Consider the following 24979-nt stretch of genomic DNA (forward strand, 5'->3'; position numbering starts at 1 on the left):
TAAAAGCCGCTAATTCATAAATACTTATCTCGTTCATAACCCACTCTCAGGTTTCTCTGCTACTACTCTAACCTTCCAATGGACGTGTTTATCCACGATCTTCATCGAAATCCGAAACGACCAATCCAGAGTCTTCTCGGAACCCCTTCTCGTTCAGGTTTCTTGTATGATGCTTACGGCGGTTCGCGATTTGCACAACGAGCAAACCTAGTATGATACCACTCCAACGACTTAGAACGACCAATCTTATATCATAAGGGTCGCCGCATATAATGTTTATCGGCCAGAGAAAGAGTTGGGATGCACTGACTCATTAGTCTACACAAGGATATTTTGTATCAGGGTTACGACTTGCCTATCTATCCCATCAAGTTGCGATGCGTCGTGGGAGTGCCGAATTAAGCTCCCCGCGTCGCCTAACGACGCTGAGCAACGATACCGAGCCCGTCTAACAACAGTATTGCCGAGGCCCTCGCCTAGTATTGGGATACATGTGGACAAATTGGAGCAGAAGAAAATCAAGCATTATTATCTTGGGGTTTAAATTCGGGTTCGTGACGGTCGTTTGTGGCAACTTGGGAAATAGAGAGGGTTCAAATATACACAGCAGCCCGTTCCGATGCCAGTTAGCCACGATTCGAATCATGAGATAAAGCATGTCGATCGAGATCCCCGATATACCTAGCCGAGATATATCCCTTCTTTTACGATCCTCGAATTTGCCCCTTATTTTGGACATGAGGTCACTCAGCGGCAAGTTGGGAACCTGTGCACTACCAAGTAGTTCCTTCTCGTCCCCCGTTACTTCGCAACTGCAGAGCGCCTCTCTGGTTTTATGTATCAACATATTCATCGGATCATGGTCAACCTGAATACGCTGCGATGAAGCTCGCCTACCTGGGTAATGTATATATTGTGTGGCTCACGGTCTCGGGTTTGCTTAAAGGAGCTGACAGCTTCGATAGCTTACCTATCAAGCCCTAAGATATCACTAAACCTAACACATGTAGTGTAATAGCGGACCATTATGCATGTCTATATCCGTGCGGAATATTGTGCTCCCATATGAGTGTCATGAAGCGAGATATGGGCTTTATACACGTAGGTAGTGTCTAAAAGCTGGACAAAATTAGATAGGCGAAGTTGCTCCTGGAAAATATTCCCCCGAAATTACAACGGCCGTAATTATCATGCGTATTCGGTAGGCTTTCTACCACCAGAACCGGATTGTCCAAGTTCCGCTTTTCTCATCCTCTCATGTTTAGCTGTCGTGTAAGACAATATGGCAGTCCAAATCGCTAACAAGATAGATACGGCAATCATAGCCCACATGCCCCTCTACCGCAGCGTTAGCCGTGACATATTCTGGTTCACAGTTTGCGGGAAACGTAAATAGCAGGTATTGGGAACTTACACTAAACCACGGCGCCATCGACGCTCCGTAGAAGACGATGCTCCACCAGGCGTTCACGGCGTTACTCCCTAAATTCATACCCGCCAACACCACAGCTCGGAACATGTGTTCATCGTAGCGGAGAGCATCGTTAGCCCACGCGAAGAAGGTAGCCTGGCAAGCATACACGGTGCCCGCCCAGTAATAAGCTCCGAACACTACAGCGGTAGATGTCGGGTTCGTCGGATCCTTAGAAGCGGCCAGGATCATTGCAGAAGTAGCCACGCCCGTGATGCCGATGAAATAGCCGACAAGGTAACGCTTGCCGTTGAGGTAATCCGTCAGCGTCGCCCAGAACAGAGTCGATACTATGCCAACGGCGGGCACGCCAGTAGGGTAGTTGTTCAGCTGGGGGATGGAGTACTTGTTCGTCGGGTGGCTTTTCATATACAAAGCCAGCAGAGCGTTCGAGCTGAAAGACTCGGTCTCGCCCGCAATGATCCATAGCACGACAAAGCCCCAGAATAACCAAGACGAGAAGGCATTCTTAAAGAAGGTCCAGGACACCGGTGATCGTTCTTCGACCGGCGGTACGCGAGATACGGCTAGAGCTTTCTCGGATTCCGTAAGGTAGAAAGCCCCAGTTGTCGAAGGCGTGTCTGGGAAGAAGAGAAAGCCATAGAGCGCAACTGGCAACGTGATCTGGAAGACATATTAATATCTTGCATACCTACTGGCAGTTTTCAATCTCTTCAATACCCAAACACGTAGTATACCGAAATAGTCTAGAGAGAAATGAAGCGCTAATAAAAGGGCGCAACACTTACTATTCCGTCCATGATGAACAACCAGCGCCAGCCACGGAGACCATTTGTACCGTCTAGACTAGAATGAATACCCGTCTGGATGAACCCGCCGATCATAGTTCCGGCGAGTCCGGACGCGGTGAATATGCCCGAGCGCTTGCCCAGCTCGCGCTCCGTATACCAGGAGCCGAGGATGTAGTGGGTGCCGACGAAGGTGGTGGCCTCGGCGATGCCCTGGAAGAAGCGGATGGCCATGATGCCCTGCGGGTTGCGCACCGAGGCCGTGACCATGGTCAGGCACGCCCACACGAGCATGCAGGCGGGGAAGAAGTACCGCGGCTTCACGTAGTGCAGCGACAGGTTCGCAGGGATCTGCCCGATCACGTAGCCGACCGTGAAGCACGTGTTGATCTGGTTCAGCTGGTCGCCGACGAAGCCTAGATCCTCCTTCATGCCCGAGACGTAGGCATTGCTGAGGTTAGACCGATCTAACTGTAATTGCATTTATTCATTAGCCAGATATTCCTATCACTTAAGATTCGGTCTGTCTAACATGGAACAATGTAGGGATGAGGTGTATTGATATGCGCATGCGGCGAAGTGTTAGGAAAGGAAAAGGAAAAGCAAAGCGATCGTTGAAAATACATACATAATTGGTAAAATAACTCAAGCAGCAAAATGTCAAGATGAAGAAATCAATCTTCTGCACGAGCTTCCGCTCTCCGGGCTGATATTCGGTGTGGAAATACTCTCGTAGCTTCGATATCGTCGGTATCGTCGCCGTCGCCGTCGCCATTTTTTCGGTCATTGATTAATTTTCCCCAGTCCGATAAGAAAAGATAAAAATGAAAGGGTTTACGGAGTTGGACGGAACTGCGAAATTTACAGTTACACAAGGATATTATTATTTTATTTTGTTTTGTTTTTTTCGCTTCCGCTTCCACTCTCATTCTCACTTTCACTCTTCACGCTACCGTCCACGTTACGTCGCAATAATTATAAGCAGCGACCGCCATGTTATTATAAATTTGCGTACCAAGCCTGATCGAGCGAGCGACAGCGCGCTTACGTGGATGATAAGTTATCTTGGATCTTGGGGGTTTTATCTGGGCGATTTGATGTGCTTTGCCGAATAGATTTTTCTGGACTCTCTGGAGAGATTTTAGATCAGGAGCTAATATTAATCCAGCTCGGACAGAGACTAAAAACAGGTAGTGTCGGCAAGCTAAAAAGGGCCCGTTAGATCCATGATGCTGGGATTTGCGGGGAAGCTCGAGATAAGGGAGATCCGATACTAACTAGGTCACAGGAACAGAGAAGCTTCAAGGGGTCCGATCAAAGACAAAAAGGGTTGGTCAACAGGGGGGTGGGGGCGAAAAGATCCAAAAGGTCCCAACAGGTCCAAAAGTCAGAAAGTCAGAAAGTCCAGGTTTGAAAGAAGATAGTATCTTGGAACCCCTCTTCGCCTTAACGTGGAAAATGTGGTTATACGTGGTATACGTAATACATGCCTCGGCTACGATAGACGTCGGTCATTGTCTTGCCCTTTTCCGTCGTTGTTGTTGAATGGAAGTCTTATTTATAAGCGAGATGAAAGATTCCCCCGGCGGAGATAAGATGCAATATCACACGATATCGGATGCGTCCGAAGTTGAAGATTACCCTTTCTTATATTCGTATTAACTATTACGGAATAGTTAGTCTTGAAGGATGCGATATACAACTCAGCGTTGTATTATAACCTACCTAGCAAGTGAACCCCTCATCAAAGCTTCGCTTTTCGGCGATTACTCGAATTCTGACTGGCTTACCTTTTATATAGTGAACTATGTTGCGTTTAGAGCAATGCCACCTTCTAGCAATTAACATCATCTGTCTTTAGACTAAACAAGGCTAGAAGAGGGACATTATAGCACTTACAAAATCATACCAGTAAAGATGTCAAAAGGAAACTGGGAAGAGCTCGCCGCCAAGAAGCGCCAGGAGTTGGCGGACTCGATTCCCCAGGAATGGCACATCCCAAGCCATCTCCTACCACCCGCCGACCAGGACGACGTCACCGGCTTTCCCGAGGCCTCCGGATGGTTCACGGCCGAAGAGCTGGCCATCACGAACCAGACGGCTGCGGAGCTTCTGCCGAAGCTCGCGTCCGGAGAGTTGAAATCCGAGGCCGTCACGAGGGCTTTCTGCAAGCGCGCCGCCGCGGCTCATCAGCTGGTCAACTGTCTCTCGGAGACGTGCTTCGAGCGCGCGCTCTCGACGGCTAAGAAATTGGACGAACACCTCGCGCGGACGGGCAAGCCGATCGGTCCTCTGCACGGACTCCCCGTCTCGCTCAAGGACAACTTCAACCTCGTGGGCCTAGACGCCACCGTCGGCTTCGCGTCGCATATCGGCGACCCGGCGACGTACGACGCCGTGATGGCGGACATACTGCGCGAAGCCGGCGCCGTCTTCTACGTCAAGACGAACGTGCCGACGGCCATGATGATCGCCGAGTCCGTGAACAACGTGTTCGGGCGCACCGTCAACCCGCGCAACCGCAGACTGACAAGCGGCGGCAGCTCCGGGGGCGAGAGCGCGCTCGTCGCCTTTAAGGGGAGCCCGCTGGGCGTCGGAACCGACATCGGCGGCTCGTTGCGCATCCCCGCCGCCTGCGCGGGCATCTTCACACTGCGGCCGAGCTTCGGGCGGTTCCCGACGCTGCGCTGCAGGTCCGGCATGCCGGGCCAGGAGGCCGTGCAGTCCGTCAACGGCCCGCTGACGCGCACCCTCGCCGATCTCGAGCTGTACTCCCGGGTCGTCGTCGGCGCCGAGCCCTGGCACCTGGACCCGCGGTGCGTGCCCATCCCCTGGCGCGCCGTGCCGCTGCCGCCGAAGCTGAAGATCGGCGTCATGTGGCACGACGGCGTGGTGCTGCCCACGCCGCCGGTGACGCGGGCGCTGCGGCACGTTGTCGCGAAGCTCCAGGCGGCCGGGCACGAGATGGTAGAGTGGTCGCCGGAGGACCAGGCGGCCGGTTTGAAGCTGATGAGCAGCCTGTTCCTCGCGGATGGCGCTAAGGCAATCAAGCGGGAGATAGAGCGGACGGGCGAGCCGGTGCGACCCGAGATGGCGATGTACGCCTCGGCGCAAGAGCTGGGCGTGTTCGAGTACTGGGGTTTGCTTCTCAAGCGCCAAGAGTATCAGAAGCGGTACCTCGACCGATGGCGGAGCGCAGGTATCGATGTGATCCTGTGTCCCACGACGCCGTATAGTGGCGTTGAAAACGGCAAGTTCAGATATGGTATTTTCTCCAAGCCCCCGCCCCCTCCCCCCCAATAAGGAACGACTAGCTGTCTGCTTCCATTCGGGTGTTGATGCAGGTAAGCTTACCATTTACCTAGTTGGCTACACCGGTGTCTACAACGTATTGGATTATTCTTGTATATCTTTTCCTACGGCGATTACAGCCGATAAATCCATCGATGTCGCGGTTGACAACACATATAAGCCACTTTCAGATTATGATAAGGTCACGCAAGACGAATGTAAGTATTAACCTTGGTATCTTGACCCAGCTTTCAGGAGTTCATATGTTTAACCGTTTAACAGATAACCCCGAGGTGGTGCACGGGATGCCCGTAAGCCTGCAGCTAGTAGCACAGAGATTAGAAGAAGAAAAGTGTGTAGAGATGTGCAAGGTTGTGTTGGATGTATTGTCATAAACGCGAGATCAAACAAAAAGTTGCCTATCCCGAAACATATATAGTATCAATCACATAGTAAATATAAGGTAAACTACCTGGGTAATATTATTTGCATAAATGGCAACTGTTGAAGTTATATCTGGTGATAGATTGAATACTAGTCATAGATACCTGCCTAAGGTAGATACGATACGTAAGAATACCCAAGGTTATATAATAACTAAACATAGTTATAGATAAAAAGACACAGGTAATATTCGACGATCCTGGTCATGATACTCCAACAAACTCCAATAGACACCAGTAGAGTTTCCTCGCTAAGCCCTGGTCAAAACAAACTCCTGCGAACCAGAATCCTATGTTCGAGAGCTAACGTCATCGACATGGGAGAGTATAAACAGTATATGATATTAACACCTAAATCCTTTGGTCATCCAACTTTCAGTCGTTCTGACTTACCATATAACCCTAAAAGTAGAACTGTTGTTGCGATTGGCCGGGAGGAGCTTGTGGGAGGAAGTCGAAATTCATATCTGCTCCTGTATAAAAGGGATCTGGTGATTCTGCAGAGGGTAATTAGGTAAACTATAAAGAGGGGAAACTGATTCTATTACTTACCCCAAAATATTGAATCATAAAGTTCCATAGGTGCCAGAGTTGTAGGATCTAGTTGGTTCAAGTCTGGCATTCCAACTTGTTGCTGTATTGATGGTTGGTACGACATAGTCCTACTCGTTATCAGTTAGCACCTTGCTTACCAGGAGTAATTGTTAACCTACGTCGAGAAATCTGGAACATTGTTCCCATTCTGTAGTTCTGCCATAGCGAGAGCGGCGTCTTGGTGTCTATCGAATCCAGGCTGCAAACGGAATTGTTGGTTGAGATTTTGCATTCCCTGGGGGATCACAGCTCCAGTCGGTGTGCGAGCCCCAGACGCGCTTTCGCTCTTGATTCCGGATGCTCCGTGCAGAGATCCATAGTCGTATATGTTCTTTAACGCAGTTAAGGCTCGAGAGAGGGGACCTGATAATTCAATGTCTCTATCAATCTTAGGAATATGCTCTGGGGTAGGACTTGTCTGCTCCTTAGCTGCTGCGGCTGATAGCGCTGATATCAGATCCCCTTGGAGTCGACGGACTTCGGGATCTTGCTTTGTCTCACATAGTATGCCGAGGAGCACGGCAGAAGAAAGTCCGTGGTAAGTGAATGCCCAACTTCGAGTAGGGATAAAAGATAGCTGGTGCATCGATAGAAACATCCGTACGGTCTCGGTTAAATTATCCTTGCACTTGTCGGCCAAAGCTTTCTTCTCAGCAGCCGCTAGCCCAGTACAATCTCGACGGAGAGCGGGACGACAGCACACGGATACCACGAAAGCAGTGTGTAAACGTATAGCATAGTGTTGCAATTTATCAACCACACTCTTGCAAGCTTCCTTACTGCGTAACTGGGGGTAAACTCGCTCTCGAATGGATTCAACAGCTCGACAATTTTCAAGAATCGTTTCATATGAGTAGTCGGCAGTAGCATCTGGGTTGAGTTGTTGTGAGATTAATTGGCATAAAGTGTACATCGCTTCAAGGTACGACAACCCCTCTGTGTTAGAACTGGGCGACAACGGTATCGAACAACATTGAATGTTGGTCATGTTAGGACTGCAGTACATATAAGCTGACGTAGTTAAGACGAGAGCGGGTTGGGTTGATTACCGGTCAAAAGACAATGATGTCAATGTATCATGCCACACACAAGTCCACCTATATTATATTAGTGGCTTAGGCTTAACGAGCGCCTGGGTTATTCTTACCATAACTTCCTCCTTGCATATGTCTTTTGCGACAACTCGACTGAACTGGTTTCGTCTTGTGTTACAGCGCGGTGAAGACCAAGTGACTGCGCTAACCGACATGTCATGCCGATTAAAGCCCACGAAGCCTCGGCTTTCATGTCGTTTAGAAGACAGAACCCAGTCAACAGTAGCGCTTGGATAGAATCTAGGTTGGGTCTACGATAGAGATTATTATTAGATGGGGCAAGATTTGTATGACTGACTTTGAACCTACCGTAATAGAAAGTTCCCAAGCCTGAGGAAGTGGAACGATATCTGAACGTATCTCTGGGCATCTCGGGTCCGAATATGGTATGGTGAGTCACGGTACTGAGAACCAACGGCCATTACAGAGAAAAGGATAGCTAGCCATGATGCGGAGACACGTCGGGTTGACTTGCTATGTTCCCTAGCATTCTTAGCCCTCTCTTCGAGATAGATCATGATTTGCGATTCCAGGTCGTCGATATCGATGACAAATCCCCAAAATGGGTGCGTGATCTCTTTGTAGGCTCTAAAAAGTCTATTGTACAGTGTTAGCATAGCGCTCTCGAAGACGAGTAGCGATTAGCGATTTGGCCTGTGGCTTGGTGCAGCTACTCACATCATCACTTCTCGATCGGAAGGAAGCTCGGAGAATATATCTTGTGTCAGTCGATCAAGATGTTTCAAGGACATTAGCGGGAAGGGCGCGGAGTTGTCGAGCCCAAGGATGGGGCGCATGTCACGACGAATGTCAATCCCATCTTTCGTATCTATTGGGGATGGCTGATCTCGCAATAACGCAGGAATACTATTTTGGCCGACGTAGCGTGCCATCTCTACAGGCTCAGGTTCGTCTTTCGATACATGCCAGTCAGCGCATGGGGATGCCTTGGATATTTGATAGAGCACACCTATAGCTTGAGCCCAACCCTCCTGTTGATGATCACTGCTCTGGTCATTGTTGATACTATCGACAGGGGAATGCGGTCTTTTCCTCCCCTGGCTACTCTCGGCTGATACAGAAGCCTGCTTGGAGGCGCCTGAGCGATTAGGTTTATAAGAACATAACTGTGGGTGCTCTCTCTTGACACAATTTTCACAAGGTTGCTTGTTGTCACATTTCACCTTTCGTTGCCTATAGTTAGATATACTTAGTTTAGATGTCTACCTTAGATACGATAGAATCATGATTGAATGATTTATTAAGTCGCGACACACCTGCATGGCCAACAAGCCGTACCTAGAAAAGGGAGTGTAAGCTAATGTGATGTGACTATATATATAGGTATAACTATAACATATAACGGGTAGGTAAAATATAGGTTCTGTTGGTAGCTATAGGCTCTACTGGCATAGCTCGATGCAGTAAAACAACTGGAAGCGCGGACTCGCTCTAACATACCATATCGTACTTTGCGGTGAGAGTGGATGATGTGACTGGCTTGTTCCGGGGTCAGGTCCTGTATAGGGACCTGATTGATGTCTTGATCTGATGACATGAGCGATGATTCCGATTGTCTAATGAGGTAGACCCCGCCACACAAAGGCTTGAACTAGACTTGAGACGTGGATTTGGGAAATTCGGGCTTTGATTTGGGTCTGGTCTCGGAGCCTTGCGCCTCGCGTCCCCAGAAAAAAAAGGGAAAAAGAAAAGAAATACGACAAGGCTACCAATAAACGAATAGAGATAAATCAGGGATGAGTGTTTAGCGCGGAATAATTGAAGAGATACGGCTACAGGTAGCTAGTCTTACACGCGATGGTGATCAGAAAAGTCAAAGGAACAATAAGATAAGAAAAAAGAAATACCGAAGACCGAAGATCCTCTGGACCGTTGTTTTGACAGAGTGGGCAAAGCGGGGCAAAAGTCGTTAGAATAATCTTTTGCGATTTGAGAATTTGAGGAAAAAATGGCTTAGTCTGCCAAGCCTTTTTTGAACACTCCGAACTTTCCGAGTGTCGTTCCATCTGTTGCAGCCCGTCGCAGCTGTCATTCATGGGACCTTACTATGTACGGGAAAAGGGCTGAGACCCCACCACTACCTACCCCGCCCTTAGGCTGGAAGTACATACAAATTAGGTTTAGTTGGGTATCCACCTGTAGAGCTCGGGCCATTCCGCACCTTCTAAGATCTCGACTCCCCCAAGCTCACTTCTTCGTTTCGACAAGGGATTTTTTTCTTTTTTACCTGAACTGTCTTAAGCAACACCAAAATCGTGCACCCCGAAGCTTTCCCCAACCTTCCCTAAACCTATCTCGTATTTTGGTTTCTGATTTTTCTCTTTTTGGCGTCGCTAATGAGACACAACTAACACATTCGTTATCACGATTTGGGGTTTTTTTTTTCTCTGCCAATAGATTGATTGAATGCGTTTGACTCTCCTTTACCGTTAGCTTCCCCACACTTGAACAAAGTCGGCGTTGTCGACATCCAATTGAACTGAGTTTAAGTCTGCTGCTATACATGAAGCTATCCTCCGCAGTGGAGATTCGGCATTTGGTAAGGATTACTGACGGTCTCCCTGCTTCTCTGGCTTCTCTGGCTTCTCTGGCTTGCCTGTGCCTTCTTCGCTACCGTCAAGTGTGTGTGTTGTACGTACGCAAGGTTGTGAGATGGTGAGATGGTGACGGCAATGATTGGTCTAAGAGCTAATATAACCTACTAGCCCTTTGACTTTAGCGTTTAAGTTACATCCCGCGGCACCATCCTGTCAGCAGATTATCCCATCTATTCGGTTTGCCGAGTCATAACGCTGTATATGCAGTGATATGGCTCCACAACCCCGGCTTGATCCAAATTCTACATATCCAGTTACACCAACAAAACCACGACTCAACATTGCCGAGTTCGATATCTGGTTTCTCGAGTTTTCTAACACGTATAACCTCAATCTCAGGCGGTCTCCTCCAGACTTATCACCGCACAAGAAGCGATCCTTACCCTATTATCCGGAATTACAATATTATGAGCTTTTGAAAGTCCAATACTTCAAGGGGAAGCATGAGCTCATACAAGACTTGTTTGCCCAGGGGGCAAAAGCCATTTACAGCAAATGGATAAAGAAACCACGGGCAGAACCTGGAGTTACTCCTTTCCCCAGCCAGCTCCCTCGAGCAACCTCTGAGCCTGAGCGCTGTGAACTGCTCACGCTGCTGAAGGCTATTCTCGAGGATATTGGCTCCGTAAATGTCTCCCGCCGTTCTTCCGTTGTGACCTCAGTTTCTTATCAAGTTTATGATGAGCCTTTATCTTCCGCAAGAGATCAACGCTCTAAGCGTTACTCTGATGGATGGCGAGGAAGCCCTTCCCCTAAAAGGAATAGGAGTGTGCCCTCGGATATCGACACAGAGTGTGATCCTGATGACGAACGGCCACCTAGTGTACTTTCTACTCTCGATAGGGGCCGCGTACTTACAGCTAGTCCTGCTCCTAGCCAACTATCGTCGATACAGGCACCGAATCTCTCAAGATTAAGTCGAAATGGGGATCCATATAAGGCGGAAATCACACCAAATACCAGCAAATCAACATTTGCATCGCGAGTATTTTCAGATCATGACGACAACCAACCCCTTCTAGTATCTCAACAGACGCAAACCACTGTGATGGCGAGCAATCCGGAGAGCATAAAACCTTATCCTTTCCCACCGTCACTAGCAATCGGATCTGATTCGGATTCTTTTGCACCATCTTCTGGTACGGAAAGAGCCCTACAAATCTCATTCGACCGTCACGAACTTCTTCAACAGAACATGAGGGAGTTTCTAAAAAACGGATCATCGACATACTCCGACTTCGACTATTCGGAGCAGGAAACCACGCGCCCTGCTACTCCTTCTCCCCCGTCTCATATGCGTCCTACTGATCCGCTTCCGGCTATTCAACGTCCGGCATCTCCAACAGTTTCTCCCCCGCTCTCTCCCGAAGGTGAAAAATTAACTAGTGCGCCACCACGTGAGGTATATGGAAATAGTCAAGGATTTGAGCATCGACTTCATGATGTCTGGGGTAAGTATTGCCGCTCTCAAAATAGGATCATAGTTAAACATTGCCAGCTCATCTTCCTGATCATTATGATCGCAGCCCGTTCGTGGTTCGCTGGGAAATTCTCCGAATTGCCCTTCACTGCCAAGTACGGATGGAAGACCTACGCATTGAATATGATCCCTCGTGGACCGACCAAAGGACACTATGGGCAAGGCTTCGAGCTTTGCCTGTATTCCAGGGAAAGTCCTTTCCTGAAAAAACCCGACCCGAAGCTTGGAAAGCAGCCCTGAATGATGAATTTGCTACCAGAGACCAAGTAGTTGTGCTTACGGCGTCACTCACAGCGAACCCGTCAAAGAATGGACCACCATTTCTTCTCAAGCTCAACCCTTTGAAGTTGGATCTACCTCATCGCTTAAGTCGTAGATTTGGATCAGACCGCTTTCTCGAACTTGTGATACCGTCGTTGAGTTCCCAGGATGTTAGAAGGTTCGGCGAGTCCGCCATAGAAAGCATTCAGCGCTGGCTAATCGATGGACCGCATGTACTTCTTGGTCGTGTATGGACTGCATTTTTTCTTAAAGAGGCCTTGCCTAAGAAAATTAGCAATGAGAACGCTCCGGGACCTCAGTCTAAGACAGTACACCAAGAACGGATATACCTCTTTGCTGAAGATGGCAACGACTTCCGCCGCCCAGCAACAGGGGCATCTTGTTCGCCAAAGGGCGAACCTGTGGATATGCATACGCGGATGAGCCGAGGGGAGCTTATTGATTGGCTTTTACAAGTGCCTAACAATCAGACCCAGCCGGTACTGAAACTTTTTCAACGTATTACGCTAGGTATAGTTAATTAACTCTCACAAATTTCCATGGACACTTTGTTAAGAGCGTTTAGGCCTAAGTCGTACACACCCAACTGTCGTTCTCCGGCCCGAGCAGATTCGACACCAACCTGAGGATATTCTGTCCCCTATCAACAAAGTCATGAATGACGGTATTGCCCGCATGTCCTATGGCCTCGCACGAGCTATACGTGATATGATGGGTTTGCAAGACGTATCGGTAGGGTTTTAGGGTCGGTTCGGTAGTGCGAAAGGGTTTTGGATTCGAGATACTACTGACACTAGTGACACAATATGGATAGAAACAAGACCCTCCCAACGTAAATGGAATTGCGACTACATTGAAGATGACCATCGTACATTCGAAGTCCTCAGCGAATCTAGGGAGATTAAATCTGCGAGTCTTAATCTTCAACTCCTACCTATTCTTGAAGACCGAGCCATCAATGCAACTCAAATGAAGATTCAAGTTGGGAACTTCATGAAAGACAGCCTTAAAAGAGATCTCGACGCCCAAAAGGCCGCTATGCAAGATCCTACTCAATTCAGGCTATGGGTTTATGAGAACTCCCCGACAAGTCGCCGAATGGAGCGTACAAAGCATTGTCAGGTGCCATTCACAGCTGGCCTTCCGAATAGTCGTGAGGACATAATGGCCTTTCTTCTAGATAGCGGGTTCGACCCCACTAAATTGCAATTTCTGAGCGAAATTGCTTGGAACTTGCGAGTAGAAAAATGCCAGGAACTTAAGGAGCGGCTTCATGTGAGGGTCGGACGTTCTACCTATGCCTATATGGTTGTCGACTTCCTCGGGATTTTAGAGGAGGATGAAGTACACCTTGGATTCTCTTCCAAGTTTACCGATGAACACTCCGGATTTTCCGAAACCTTCCTCCATGGAATAGACGTATTAGTTGCTCGTACACCTGCGCATTATCCCAGCGATATCCAAAGAGTAAAAGCAGTCTTTAAACCCGAACTGGGGTCGTTGAAGGATGTCATCATTTTTTCAACAAAGGGTAACATACCCCTGGCTGAGAAGCTGTCTGGTGGTGATTACGACGGCGACACTGCCTGGGTATGTTGGGAGCCAACAATTGTGAACAACTTCCACAACGCAGACATGCCCGACGCCCCAGATCTGTTCCAACAAGGCGTCATACGCAAGGAGACTCTGACTTATCGCGACCTTGCTGGAGCCAGCGACATTACTTCGAAGTTCCTTTTAAGGGCCTTTAAATTCAACCTACAACAGAATCTACTTGGTATGTGCACTAACTACAAGGAGAAGTTATGCTATACACGAAATTCAGTGCAAGACGAATCAGCAATCCTCCTAAGTACATTGATCAGCAATTTAGTCGATCGGGCCAAACAGGGTATCATTTTTACGGACCAGGACTGGGCTCGACTACGCAAACGAATAAGCAGGTTTGATCCACCAGATCCTCAATACAAAAAGAATAGTTGGAGTCTTCAAGGCAAGCCAACTCACATAATCGACTTTGTGAAATTCGGTGTCGGGCAGCCCATAGTTGAGGAGGAGCTAAAAACTTTTCAGGAGTCCCTTAATCAAGCAGAACTTTATGACAAGGACCTTGTAAGGTATTATCAATACTACGAAAAGTTCCAAAGGCCATTTACTGAACGTAAAGAGGCCGTAAAAAAATTGACTTGGGAAAGGGTTTTAGAAAAGCTTAGGAAGGATATTGATGTTGTTGCCCAAGAATGGCCGAATCGTCGTGGCGAATGGGATGCTAAGCTTACTAGCCTCTATGACAAATGGCAGGAAATCAAGCCAACAGACGAGGTAAAGTCAGATACAGTCAAATCTCTGCTACTTCAAGAGGACCAAGCCAAGGTTGGCCTTTCAAGCTGGGACTTATTGAAGGCATCCTTTGCCTTTGGGATGTACTACAACAAATATCCGAAATTTGTCTGGTATATAGCTGGCAAACAACTAGCATATCTGAAGGCTACGTACAGCAGCCAGGAAGCAGGTGCTCCGCCTGTTCTCATGACCCCCGGCATGTACGCAGGCTCACGGCCTGACAACAGGTATGCGCGAGTCCTGGCGGCTAGGAGTGAAGGGCGTAACTTAGTCGAGAGCGAAGCAATCGACGAAGAAACGGCCACGTCCCTATCAGACGGAGAGGTCTAAGAAAATCCGTCGACTACGGGCAACACCACCAGTTTATGGATTATCATCATCATCCCGATTCTTTTTTGGACGTTGGTTTCGTTACGTTCTATGAATGAATGAATGAATGATACCGTTCGGTTGAATTTACTCATTTATGTTATTTGGATTTGACGTTAGCAATTTGCTAACAGTTAGGCATGAACTACTTGGTCATTTTGTGCTATTATCTATTACCTACATACCTAGGTAGTATTCGTAGGATAACCAGTAAGTGTGCATGTTTTAGACATGGCAGCTCTGTTGGGCGGCGCCGTATATGCGAAATCTCGTATATACAACTATATCATCGCTAGGTAAAGTGAGTGGCTTATTTTATCTTCCCCAGCTGCTTTTCAAGGCATTTTAGGCGTGCTCTCTCCGGTTTCTCAAGATGGAGAAACCATTCCCATTGGTGGGGGGTACGTGACAATCGTTCACAACGTGAACCACTTTATCATAATTGGTAGATGCAGTTAGCAAGAGTACGCAGGAAGGATCTTCGGTTCGGCAACCATGCTGTCATGGCATATCATGATCCAACCATATGGTTCGTAGCTTACTGTCAGCATCGAAGGGGTGGGTTCTAATGCGATCCTATCTCGATGACCATTGGGCCACCGCAAATCTTCAGGACTTCGTACTTCGACTTAGAACCTCGTATCACATCTACATACTAAGGTACCTTACCACTCATCAGATGTCTGGATTGTAGGTGTGGGGGATCACAAGGCCGTCACCCCGTAGGCGTAGGGCGAACTGCGTCCCTAATGCAGGGCAGGAAACAACAACTAACTGCACCCGTTGAGGTGGCGCTGCTCCGGTTTATTGACGGTAGATGGTGAGTATAAATATAAGCTGAGGTTCTCGTAGGTGATGCTATTTGGATATTCATCACACCAATTCAGTTATTAGACAATTCTACATATTATCTTAATATTAATCCTGTACATCGGCTTTCAAGTTTAAGCCCAAGCCCAAGCCAAAGCCAAAGAATAAGAATAAGAATAACCGCAAATATGTATTGCAAATCCGGGGCAACACTACTCACTACCGCGCTCTTCTCCCAATTGGCGGCGTCGCAAGGGATTTTTAGCTGCCATACACGAGAGGAGTGGGGATATGCTCCCAAGTGCTGCATGCACATCGACGGGCAAGTGGGAACAAATTGTGAGCTGATATTGCGCAACGCCGTCATTCCTAGAAAGAAACTATGAAACAACAGCGGAGGTATTAATATATTGTCCAGGCGTCTCGGCGCATCAGATGGGCGCAACGGATCCGATCTGGGAATGCAACTTATTTGTGTACAACATCACGGGATGCTGTCAGTCGATTGTAAGTATATACTATACTTGTATATGCATAGTGTTATATGTATCAACATGTATTCGATGTATTCGAGGGTGTCCAAATGCTGATAGACATTCAGGGATATAAAAACCCGTATAACAATAACACGGTCGATCTTTGCGCAACTTCGGTAGATCCGCGATAAATCCAATAATCCAATAGGCCTGGTAGGTATCTTATGCCGGTGAATTTAGCAAAGGATGTGATCAACAGTAAGTATATGATATCCGAAAGATATGGGGTCAGAACTAACTGTAAATGTCATAGACAATTAGGTGCGTCAATTCAAAACCTGATGTTCTCAAGAGATTGGTGATAACTTCTATCTTACAGCTTTTATGCGATGCAGAGGGACAACATTTCTGGTTAGTACGTTGCGGGGGCGATTTGGAGTTCAGCCAGAATGGGGGGGCAAGGTAACATTTGATCTCGTAGAAGACGTATACGCTCCTTAAATCCGGGTAATAAAGACAGTCGAACGCCGTTTGTCTCTCAACATTCTTTGATAAACGTTTCAACTAATTACAACGCCTCGAGCCTTGATCGTATTCACCATGTCTACTACTACTACTCTTCCTCAATCATTAAAGGAGTCACTAGACAACACCAAAGTCGAATACCGTCGACTCGGCAATAGTGGTCTAAAGATCTCGGTACCCGTATTCGGGTGCATGAGTTTCGGTGATGCCAAAGCGCAAACGTGGGCCATTGAGGAAGCAGAAGTCAGTAAAATAAGACGGATGATTTTCACCTAACTATTATAGTCTTGAATCCGCTAACATACCTCAATGTGATAGGCCCTGCCTCTACTCAAGGCCGCTTACGATCGGGGTTTGAATACGTGGGATACGGCAAACGTCTATTCTCAAGGCGTCAGTGAAATTATCGTCGGGAAAGCCATTAAGAAATACAATATTCCGCGAGAGAAGCTCATCATCGCGACCAAGTGCTTCTGGGCTGTTGGCGAGACCCCCGACGTGCGTCACTTCGTCCACGGGAAAGCCGTCAACAATGCCAAGGACTACGTGAACCAGTGCGGGCTGTCGCGGGCGGCCATCTTCAACGCGGTGAACGCGTCACTGAAGCGGCTGGACACGGAGTACATCGACCTGCTGCAGATCCACCGGTTCGACCCGGAGACGCCGATCGAGGAGACGATGAAGGCGCTGCACGACCTGGTGCAGTCCGGGAAAGTGCGCTACATCGGGGCGAGCTCCATGTGGGCCGTGAACTTCGCGCGGATGCAGTTCGCGGCCGAGCGCAACGGCTGGACCAAGTTCGTCTCCATGCAGAACCACTACAACCTGCTGTACCGCGAGGAGGAGCGCGAGATGATCCGCTTCTGCAACGACACCGGCGTCGGCCTGATCCCCTGGGCCCCCCTGTGCCGCGGCCACCTCGCCCGCCCCCCGGCCGACTTCGGCTCTACCGAGCGCAGCAAGATCGAGAAGGACACGTCCCCCGGCTCCCACGGCACCGTCGAGCCGGACCTGACGATCATCAAGCGCGTCCAGGAGACCGCCGACAAGAAGGGGTGGAAGATGTCCCACGTCGCCCTCGCCTGGATCAACAAGAGAGTCACCAGCCCCATCATCGGCTTCTCGAGCGTGGCTAGGCTCGACGAGGCCCTCGAGGCTAGGGGCAAGGTCCTTACAGATGAGGAAGAGAAGTACTTGGAGGAGCTGTACCAGCCTAAGCAGATTTCTGGCCACTCTTAGGGCTTATATGTTACATACCTAGGTACCTTATACGTCAGCATCAGCGCTCGCTGTGGAAAACTTGTGCGTTGAGCGCTGGTCGAACTCATACAGCTTAGACTACGAAAAAATGGTAGTAATATACATAAAGGTGATTTACCTTAGGTTAGGTACACATGTCTATAGGTCTACAGTTCAGTTTTGACCGGCAATCTATATATCCATGTAATATTTCATTTTATGTTTGCTTAGATGTCTTGACGGTATCTATCAAGCTTATTTTCGTAAGTTTTCTGTTTCGCCCCTTTTCTCCGTAACAGGCAGATCTTCGTACTTAAAATATCCAATATGGATTTGCGTGTTAAGACAAGTTATTCTATTATATAGGATGGCGATCCTGTTATGAATTGTTTCTCTATCCTAGGCGGTAAAATTGGTCGTATGCATGTCCTAAACTAGGAGTAATACGGCGTCAATGATATTGTGTTTCAGTGGTTTTCTATAGGAAAAATACTCTTTTGTTTTGCTACCAAATGCAATATTGAGTATCCCCTGAGTATCTGACGCAGTGTTCAAAACATAGCACTAGCAGCTGATGTTGACAAAGACCGGTTAAAAGCTCTCTGCTTTGCTGTTTTCTTTGCCTTAGGAAGTTTCAGGGGGACGTAATAAACATACATGCAAGAACGAGCACTTTGCTTCCCCCCCTTTATGTGGCAAACAAACTCATTGCCTAAGATGCTTCTTTTCTTGACCATAGTTTCCATTGCGCTGTCTATATAAGCTATTATATGTTCTAAGACTTAAGTACCATGAATAGCGGTACATGTTCAGCAACCTTGACAATTTACGAAACATTCTACATTACATTTTTAACGGAGCCCCTATTCCTACAAACTTCACAGCAAAAAAACACAAGATACAGCGAATTCTCCCATCATGACTTCCACAGAATCGAGCAGTGAGAAAACTGTGGTCCCTGGCATTAGCAATGCGGAGTTCGTAAAGCTCTGCGGCTTCCGTACCAACGCGACCGGCTCCGAGCTCGCAGAGCTGGCGCGGAAGCTTACCGGAGGGGGAAGCTATATCAACAAGTCTGTAATTGGCCATCCCAGTCTGACGTTCGAGCCGTTTTACTTCTTCTTCTACGGCTCGCTCCAAGCCGAGAAGACCTTGATGCGCGCGTGTCGCCTGACGGATCCCAACCTAACCCTAATCCCCGCCTCCATCACAGGCTGGAAAGGTAGGTATCTAACCTAAAGTTTTTCTCCAAGTTTAAAAACCTCCTTCCCTTCGTACGTGATAGTAACTGCTTTGCTAACTTGAGACGTCTCTTACCAGTCATGATGTGGGGCCGATACCCGTCGTTGATTCCGGCAGAAGGCAACGAGGTGAAAGGGATGTGTTGGAAGTGCGAGAAGCCCAAGCACGTCGCGCTTCTGCGTTTCTACGAGACCGACGCCTACCGCATGGAGTTCTGCAAGATCACCACGGGCACGGGCGGGGTGATCGAGAACGGGCGGGTTTTCGTGTCGGCGGTCCCGGAGGATTTGGTTGAGGGGACCTTTGACCTTTTGTCGTACATTGGTAGCTACAACAACTCTTAAAGGGGCCGTGGAACTTCAAGAAGTCCTCTGGGAGAAATAACTGTACATTCTAGCTGGAACTGGATGCTTCACTGTTCACCAATATAGGGGGGGGGGATAGAGCTAGCACTCTATTAAAAAGAAATATGATACGTAATGATATTGATTAATTAATTACCTGGTAATGGTGACAAATGTTAATGTCGTCCTTCCGAATAGTATTTCTCTTTCGTCTTTTTTTTTTTTTTTTTTTTTTTTGTGGCATTGAGAGAGTAAATAAATGCATTGTTGTAAGTGAAGTCGATGGAGCTCCTTTACTAAGTACCTAAGTACCTAATGTAAGTGGACTGTTGGCATTGGAACCTTCTCCTCAGTTGGAGTAAGGTACGTAGGTACCTGAGTGTAGGTACATAGGTACAATGCATGCACATGGTTAGGTAAACGGTGGGCTGAGTGGATGAAACAGCAGATGGAGGTTACAAGAACATTCTCGATAACGATAAACCCCCCTTAATCGCGGGGTAAATAATTCCACCTTTTACAAGCAAGCGGAAAGCAGAAAGGGGACAGCTCTACGCAGAGACGCAGAGCTTCTACTTTACAACTTTACAGCTTTACAACTTTACAACTCGGAATTATCTGTTATCTGTCTAAGCCCATATTTTCCGAATACCTGAATATTACAACCCTGAAAACTACCTTAAAATACTTTTAAGTAGTAGTTACATCCAACCTGTACCTTTTCGTCAAGATGCCTGTAGATTATAGCAAGTGGGTGAGTAACAATCGTCATATAGCTATCGTGTTTTGTTTCTCATACGGGAAAACTTTAGAATGCGACTAAAACTAACACGTATCTCCCTTTCTCTTAGGATGCTCTGGAGCTTAGCGATGACTCCGACATCGAGGTTCATCCAAATGTCGACAAGCGTTCCTTCATTCGCGCCAAGCAAAACCAAATTCACATGGAGCGACAGCAGCGTAAGCTCCAGATCGAAACTTTGAAATACGAACGACAAGTGAACGATGGCCTGTTAAAGAGAATAACAAGCCTTCTCAATGCCTTGAAGGCTCATGCTGCCGAAGCAGAGACCCGGAACCCTGCCGAGGTCGCTTTCCAAGCTGTCATGGAATCAGCTGGCAGACCAGAGGACGACAAGCCGCCTGCTCGACCTGAAGGGGTCCACGCCCAAGAAGAACAGCCACCCACATATACTAAAATGATGGCGACTCTGCTAGACCAGGTCAACAAGGAGCTAGACGAGAAGAAACCCGAGAACCGTTACAATGCCATGGTGGACGAGATCGGCGTACATCTTAACAAGGTCCAGGACTTACAGCAACAGCTATTAACCAAGTTGGCTGAATTAGAGAAGGAAGAAAGTCGCAAGATTACAAGCGATAGCATCCACACGGGATTCGATAGTTCACATATCAACAAGTCGGCACCGTCTGCACATGGAGAGAAGAAAGCTGACGACACCAAAGTGGAGCTTCTTAACCCCAACTTCTCGCTGTCTAAACCAGGAGAGTCCAATTCAACAGAAGGAGAAGATGAAGATGACGACGACAAGGAAGTCACGGCTTCGCCCGATGCCCAAAAGTTTGCGAAAATCGAGGCATCCGACTATCGAGAAAGCCACGCCTTTATTAGCACACATCCGCACATCCTATCCGAGAAGGAAACGGACGGTATCCTGATTATGGCATTCGACGCGCAACTGGAAGGGAAGGATGACTTCGCACGACAGTGCGTTCACCAGGCTCTCCTATTACAGTATTGCCGCGCATTAGGCAAGGATGGTGTCTCGCTCTTCTTCAAGCGTATCACTACCAAAGGTCACCAAGCTCAGGATGTTTTCTATAAGGATGTACAAGATACATACTATAGAATCAAGAACCGTGCGGCTGCAATTGCCGCCCAGCGAGAAGCTGAAGGCGGTTCTGGAGAAGGAGTGGAACAGATCCAATTACACGCTGTGGAGCCGGGCACCGAAATCAAGATTAGGATCCCCTCCGAAAAGGGAGAGGACGAGGCTGAGAAGAGGGGCCGCGAGATCTTCGAAGGGTTCTCCCCGGAAATGCAAAAAGCCTTGGAATCGGGTAGTTTGGACAAGGTGAACGAAGTGTTAGGCAAGTTGAAGGTGGAAGATGCCGAGAATATCGTTTCTCTTTTGAGTGAAGTAAGATATCTCTTTTAAAGACCTACTACCAAAGCATATGTGTGATACCTTGCTGACAATAACACAGGCTGGAATCTTGAGCGTAGAGGAAGAAATAATAGACGCCACTACGGAGGCGGGACAGAGACATCTGAAGGAGATGGAAGAACAAGCGGCCGATCCGGAGTAGGTAATCGTATCGCCTTAGCTACAGCTTGGCAAAGAGAGGGATCTTGTGATGACGAAAAGCACGAAGACATGATAACTAGAACCCAAGGCAAAACTTGCAAGTATTGACGTCTCCGTCTCCGTGATTATTCGGGCGACTGTAACAGTAACAATACGGGGGAGGGGGACTAATTAGGGATACCACTTTAGTTTAATCAAGGTATTTTAGGTATCGTGTTGGCTATTGTTCGCCTCCCTTGATCTCGTAAGGACAATATAATGATATTGCATATGATTTAATAACCCCCCTTTGAGTTTTATTTGAGACTTAGATTGGGGGGAGTTTTGGTCAATGTTTGGCACACTTTTCATTACTTTTCATTACTGGGTTAACCCTACTGAAAGGATATCTGGTCCAGTGGTTTAGCAATGATTGACACCCACTCAGAGCTTGTCCTTGAATATTTAGCAGCTCAAGTTGTAGAGGAGGGTTACCTTGGAGGTAGTTTATCTTCAACGGCTTGGATAAGACATTAAAAAGGAAAGAAAAAAAGAAGAAGCACGACAGCCTGAAGAGTGACTGTTATTACGTACGATCAGACGATATAAACTGTACTTGAGCGGCAACATACATTTAGGTAGGTACCTAGGTATCTGGGGGCTGAGGGCTTGCGTGGTTTTAACGGTCCCGGATGATTGGGAGCCCTGAAAAATCCAAAATTGGTCCAATGGGAAATTTCGATAGAACATGCATCTACCAGGGAAAGGAAAAGGGAAAGGAAAAAGATAAAAATAGGACAGGGGGGGTCCAGGTACAACTACGTAATGTATGTAAGTAGCAGGGTTTTTTTTTTATGTTAGGTAAGTACAACTCATAGGTACTAAGGTGATACAATCTATATTAACTGCATATAGGTAGTTACACCGCATATCAATCTGGAAGTTACAGACCAACGTTCAAATTTTATTTTATTATTATTATTTTTATCTCCTACTATGTACACCACACTTTTTTTTTAATTCTTTTCTTTACAACCTCCATCCAGAGAGATGTAAGGAAGCAAAAGCTCTGTGGCTGCGGCCGAATCCAAAACTGGCCAACATTTCCGGCTTGCTACAAATTCAAGCTATGCCGGTGGGTCTTGGTACGTTTCAAGTCTGAAAGAAGCTGACGACGCAAAAGAAGCCGGGCAAGTCAACGGCCCCTCGTGGTCGTGCGTCCCCCCGTGGAGGCGCAGTTCGGTTACCGACCGCAAGCTTGCCAACCCCACAAAACACGAGCCAATTCACAGCCGATCTACGAAGCATTGCCTTCTCGTTGTCTGATCAGTCTGATGCAGACTGCAGACAAGGCCTGTAATGATGGTACAATATACTGTTTTATTTGTGATGGTTGGGTTTCGTGCGAGGCTCTTCTCGCCCACACCCCCCTAACACCTCCTGGCTAGGTAACGTTAAACTTTAGTTCGTACTCGAGATAATACTTATTCCCCGTTGCCTCCTTTCCGGTAGGTCTAGGTTAGGTACTTCTTTATCTTTTTTTCCTTTCATATTCTTTCGTCGTCTGTTCAGTTCATACCTCGTGTATATCATTAGAACAGTAATATAGTATTCGAAGACCTCTTTTCCTTATTTATATTGGACCTATCTAAGACAACATGTTTCCTTCGTTATCAACATTATTCACTGTCACCGCGGCCTTGACGGCAACGGTTCACTCGCTGCCGCAGGATGGCAGTTATAGGGGTGAATACGGGGGTTCGGTCTATTCGTCGGCCTCTTCTTTCGCTTCAGTAACCCCGAGCTCGACGGCGTCTGCGTCTGTCTCTTCTTCGACGACCGCTTGCAACAACTCTCCCGATCTATGCAGCCGTTCGTATAGCGATATCACCCATATGGGTGCTCACGACTCCGCCTTTCTCCGAGACGCAAGCACGAGTGACTCGATAGCTGGCAATCAATATTTCAACGCGACTGTTGCACTGGACGCAGGGATCCGATTATTGCAAGCTCAAGTTCACGATCTGAACGGTGCTATCGAACTATGCCACACGTCTTGCAGTTTACTCGACGCTGGAACGCTTCAGACTTGGTTAGGATCCATCAAGTCGTGGATGGACACTCATCCTAATGAAGTGGTGACCCTTTTAATTGTCAACTCCGACGGCAAGAGCGCAGCCAACTTTGGATCAGTCTTCAGCGGCTCGGGTATCGACACATACGGGTATACGCCGTCGGGTGACACATGGCCGACATTGCAGGAAATGATTAGTGCGAACAAGCGACTAGTGACTTTTATCGCATCTATCACAGAGGATAGCCAGTACCCGTACTTGCTATCCGAGTTTGACCATGTCTTCGAGACGCCGTACGAGGTAACATCCCTCTCGGGCTTCAACTGTTCTCTAGACCGCCCATCCTCTCAGAGCTCGGCCGGCACCGCTATCCAGGCCGGGATGCTGCCTCTCATGAACCACTTTGCGTACAACTTGCTAGGCGCTTCGATCATGGTTCCTAACTCGGACAACATCACAGTCACGAACAGTCCGTCTACCTCCACCACAGGCAACTTGGGTCTTCACGCTCAGACCTGTAACCAGGAATGGGGTATTAAGCCCGTGTTCGTACTGGTCGACTTCTTTAACGAAGGTCCGGCGATAGAAACAGCGGATAACCTGAATGGTATCACCGCTGTTGGTCGATCCGACGCCGGTATGAAGGTAACTGTTGCGACAGCTGCTGCTAGTTCGAAACACCACGACCTTGGACTTGGTGCCGAAGCCCTGGTTGCTTTCTTAGCAGCCGCCTTATTGCTCATCTGATGATTCGATTTGGATATTACAGAATAGATATAGCCGACTTTTATAACTGTTTTACTGCATAGCGGTGGCGTTTCATTGCTTTTTTTTGAGGGGAAGGTATAAAAGGTTAGCATCTGGAGCATAGGCCAGGCAATCAAGCACTATCATATAGATTTGAATAGGCATGGGATGTGTAGCCAAAATCATTCTTAGAATGCTCTTTACACTAAGAACGAATTATTCTAGAGCAGAGGATCTGCTGGTATATACCTACCTAGGTTTGGATAGGTACCTTTATATATAGGCTATGATATACCCCGATTGGTACTGTACCTGACTTGATTTCCAAATTTTGTTTTTGTTATGTAGAAGTGTGATGAAATTTACCTTGGAAGGGTGAATTACAGTAGGCACCTAATCTAATGGCGGGGGGGGGGGGGGGGGGGGGGGGGGGGGGGGGGGGGGGGGGGGGGGGGGGGGGGGGGGGGGGGGGGGGGGC

General features: G+C 47.8%; 8 protein-coding genes across 8 annotated transcripts; 6 read left to right on the forward strand and 2 right to left on the reverse strand.

Annotated features, from left to right (window-relative positions):
- Positions 1–1188: 1188 nt before the first annotated feature.
- Positions 1189–2995, reverse strand: F4812DRAFT_459926 (MFS general substrate transporter; the record flags this gene model as incomplete). The annotated part of the gene is made up of 4 exons (XM_047937630.1): positions 1189–1338; positions 1415–2095; positions 2221–2691; positions 2849–2995. 4 exons carry the CDS (start codon positions 2993–2995, stop codon positions 1189–1191), a joined length of 1449 nt encoding a protein of 482 aa, XP_047789394.1.
- Positions 2996–3707: 712 nt separating this feature from the next.
- On the forward strand, positions 3708–6033 carry F4812DRAFT_48376 (amidase). Its single transcript, XM_047939130.1, has 4 exons — positions 3708–3726; positions 3786–5485; positions 5586–5729; positions 5794–6033. Exons 2-4 carry the CDS (start codon positions 4138–4140, stop codon positions 5904–5906), a joined length of 1605 nt encoding a protein of 534 aa, XP_047789395.1. The 5' UTR covers positions 3708–3726; positions 3786–4137; the 3' UTR covers positions 5907–6033.
- F4812DRAFT_431126 (fungal-specific transcription factor domain-containing protein) lies at positions 6013–9579 on the reverse strand. The gene is made up of 10 exons (XM_047934407.1): positions 9104–9579; positions 8920–8941; positions 8613–8836; positions 8321–8555; positions 7952–8239; positions 7696–7893; positions 7598–7645; positions 6668–7543; positions 6507–6616; positions 6013–6451 (listed from the first exon to the last, which is right to left on the reverse strand). Exons 1-10 carry the CDS (start codon positions 9198–9200, stop codon positions 6357–6359), a joined length of 2193 nt encoding a protein of 730 aa, XP_047789396.1. The 5' UTR covers positions 9201–9579; the 3' UTR covers positions 6013–6356.
- Positions 9580–10471: 892 nt separating this feature from the next.
- F4812DRAFT_451424 (RNA dependent RNA polymerase-domain-containing protein) lies at positions 10472–14695 on the forward strand (the record flags this gene model as incomplete). The annotated part of the gene is made up of 4 exons (XM_047936205.1): positions 10472–11711; positions 11759–12532; positions 12588–12737; positions 12789–14695. The coding sequence occupies 4 exons, from the start codon at positions 10472–10474 to the stop codon at positions 14693–14695; spliced, it is 4071 nt and encodes a 1356-aa protein (XP_047789397.1).
- A 1925-nt stretch (positions 14696–16620) lies between these two features.
- On the forward strand, positions 16621–17784 carry F4812DRAFT_451425 (Aldo/keto reductase; the record flags this gene model as incomplete). Its single annotated transcript, XM_047936206.1, has 2 exons — positions 16621–16788; positions 16864–17784. 2 exons carry the CDS (start codon positions 16621–16623, stop codon positions 17782–17784), a joined length of 1089 nt encoding a protein of 362 aa, XP_047789398.1.
- Positions 17785–18702: 918 nt separating this feature from the next.
- Positions 18703–19370, forward strand: F4812DRAFT_459931 (uncharacterized protein; the record flags this gene model as incomplete). The annotated part of the gene is made up of 2 exons (XM_047937631.1): positions 18703–19006; positions 19105–19370. 2 exons carry the CDS (start codon positions 18703–18705, stop codon positions 19368–19370), a joined length of 570 nt encoding a protein of 189 aa, XP_047789399.1.
- A 500-nt stretch (positions 19371–19870) lies between these two features.
- On the forward strand, positions 19871–21974 carry F4812DRAFT_431148 (uncharacterized protein). The gene is made up of 3 exons (XM_047934408.1): positions 19871–20124; positions 20222–21532; positions 21600–21974. Exons 1-3 carry the CDS (start codon positions 20101–20103, stop codon positions 21699–21701), a joined length of 1437 nt encoding a protein of 478 aa, XP_047789400.1. The 5' UTR covers positions 19871–20100; the 3' UTR covers positions 21702–21974.
- A 706-nt stretch (positions 21975–22680) lies between these two features.
- F4812DRAFT_431149 (PLC-like phosphodiesterase) lies at positions 22681–24816 on the forward strand. Its single transcript, XM_047934409.1, has one exon. The coding sequence runs from the start codon at positions 23338–23340 to the stop codon at positions 24499–24501; it is 1164 nt and encodes a 387-aa protein (XP_047789401.1). The 5' UTR covers positions 22681–23337; the 3' UTR covers positions 24502–24816.
- Positions 24817–24979: the final 163 nt, after the last annotated feature.

This window comes from Daldinia caldariorum, assembly GCF_022478825.1.
Source record: "Daldinia caldariorum strain CBS 122874 unplaced genomic scaffold F4812scaffold_10, whole genome shotgun sequence".
NCBI classification, from domain to species: Eukaryota; Fungi; Ascomycota; class Sordariomycetes; order Xylariales; family Hypoxylaceae; genus Daldinia; species Daldinia caldariorum.

Excerpts from the sequence above, each read along its gene's own strand:
- F4812DRAFT_431148 (XM_047934408.1), top strand. The coding sequence starts at position 20,101 with ATGCCTGTAGATTATAGCAAGTGG. Across the intron at positions 20,125-20,221 it reads CTGTAGATTATAGCAAGTGG|GATGCTCTGGAGCTTAGCGA; the intron begins GTGAGTAACAAT and ends CCTTTCTCTTAG. Across the intron at positions 21,533-21,599 it reads TCGTTTCTCTTTTGAGTGAA|GCTGGAATCTTGAGCGTAGA; the intron begins GTAAGATATCTC and ends ACAATAACACAG.
- F4812DRAFT_431149 (XM_047934409.1), top strand. The coding sequence starts at position 23,338 with ATGTTTCCTTCGTTATCAACATTATTCACTGTCACCGCGGCCTTGACG.
- F4812DRAFT_48376 (XM_047939130.1), top strand. The coding sequence starts at position 4,138 with ATGTCAAAAGGAAACTGGGAAGAGCTCGCCGCCAAGAAGCGCCAGGAG. Across the intron at positions 5,486-5,585 it reads AAACGGCAAGTTCAGATATG|TTGGCTACACCGGTGTCTAC; the intron begins GTATTTTCTCCA and ends CCATTTACCTAG. Across the intron at positions 5,730-5,793 it reads TAAGGTCACGCAAGACGAAT|ATAACCCCGAGGTGGTGCAC; the intron begins GTAAGTATTAAC and ends ACCGTTTAACAG.
- F4812DRAFT_431126 (XM_047934407.1), bottom strand. The coding sequence starts at position 9,200 with ATGTCATCAGATCAAGACATCAATCAGGTCCCTATACAGGACCTGACC. Across the intron at positions 7,894-7,951 it reads CTTGGGAACTTTCTATTACG|ACCCAACCTAGATTCTATCC; the intron begins GTAGGTTCAAAG and ends TCTCTATCGTAG. Across the intron at positions 6,452-6,506 it reads TTATGATTCAATATTTTGGG|AATCACCAGATCCCTTTTAT; the intron begins GTAAGTAATAGA and ends TACCCTCTGCAG.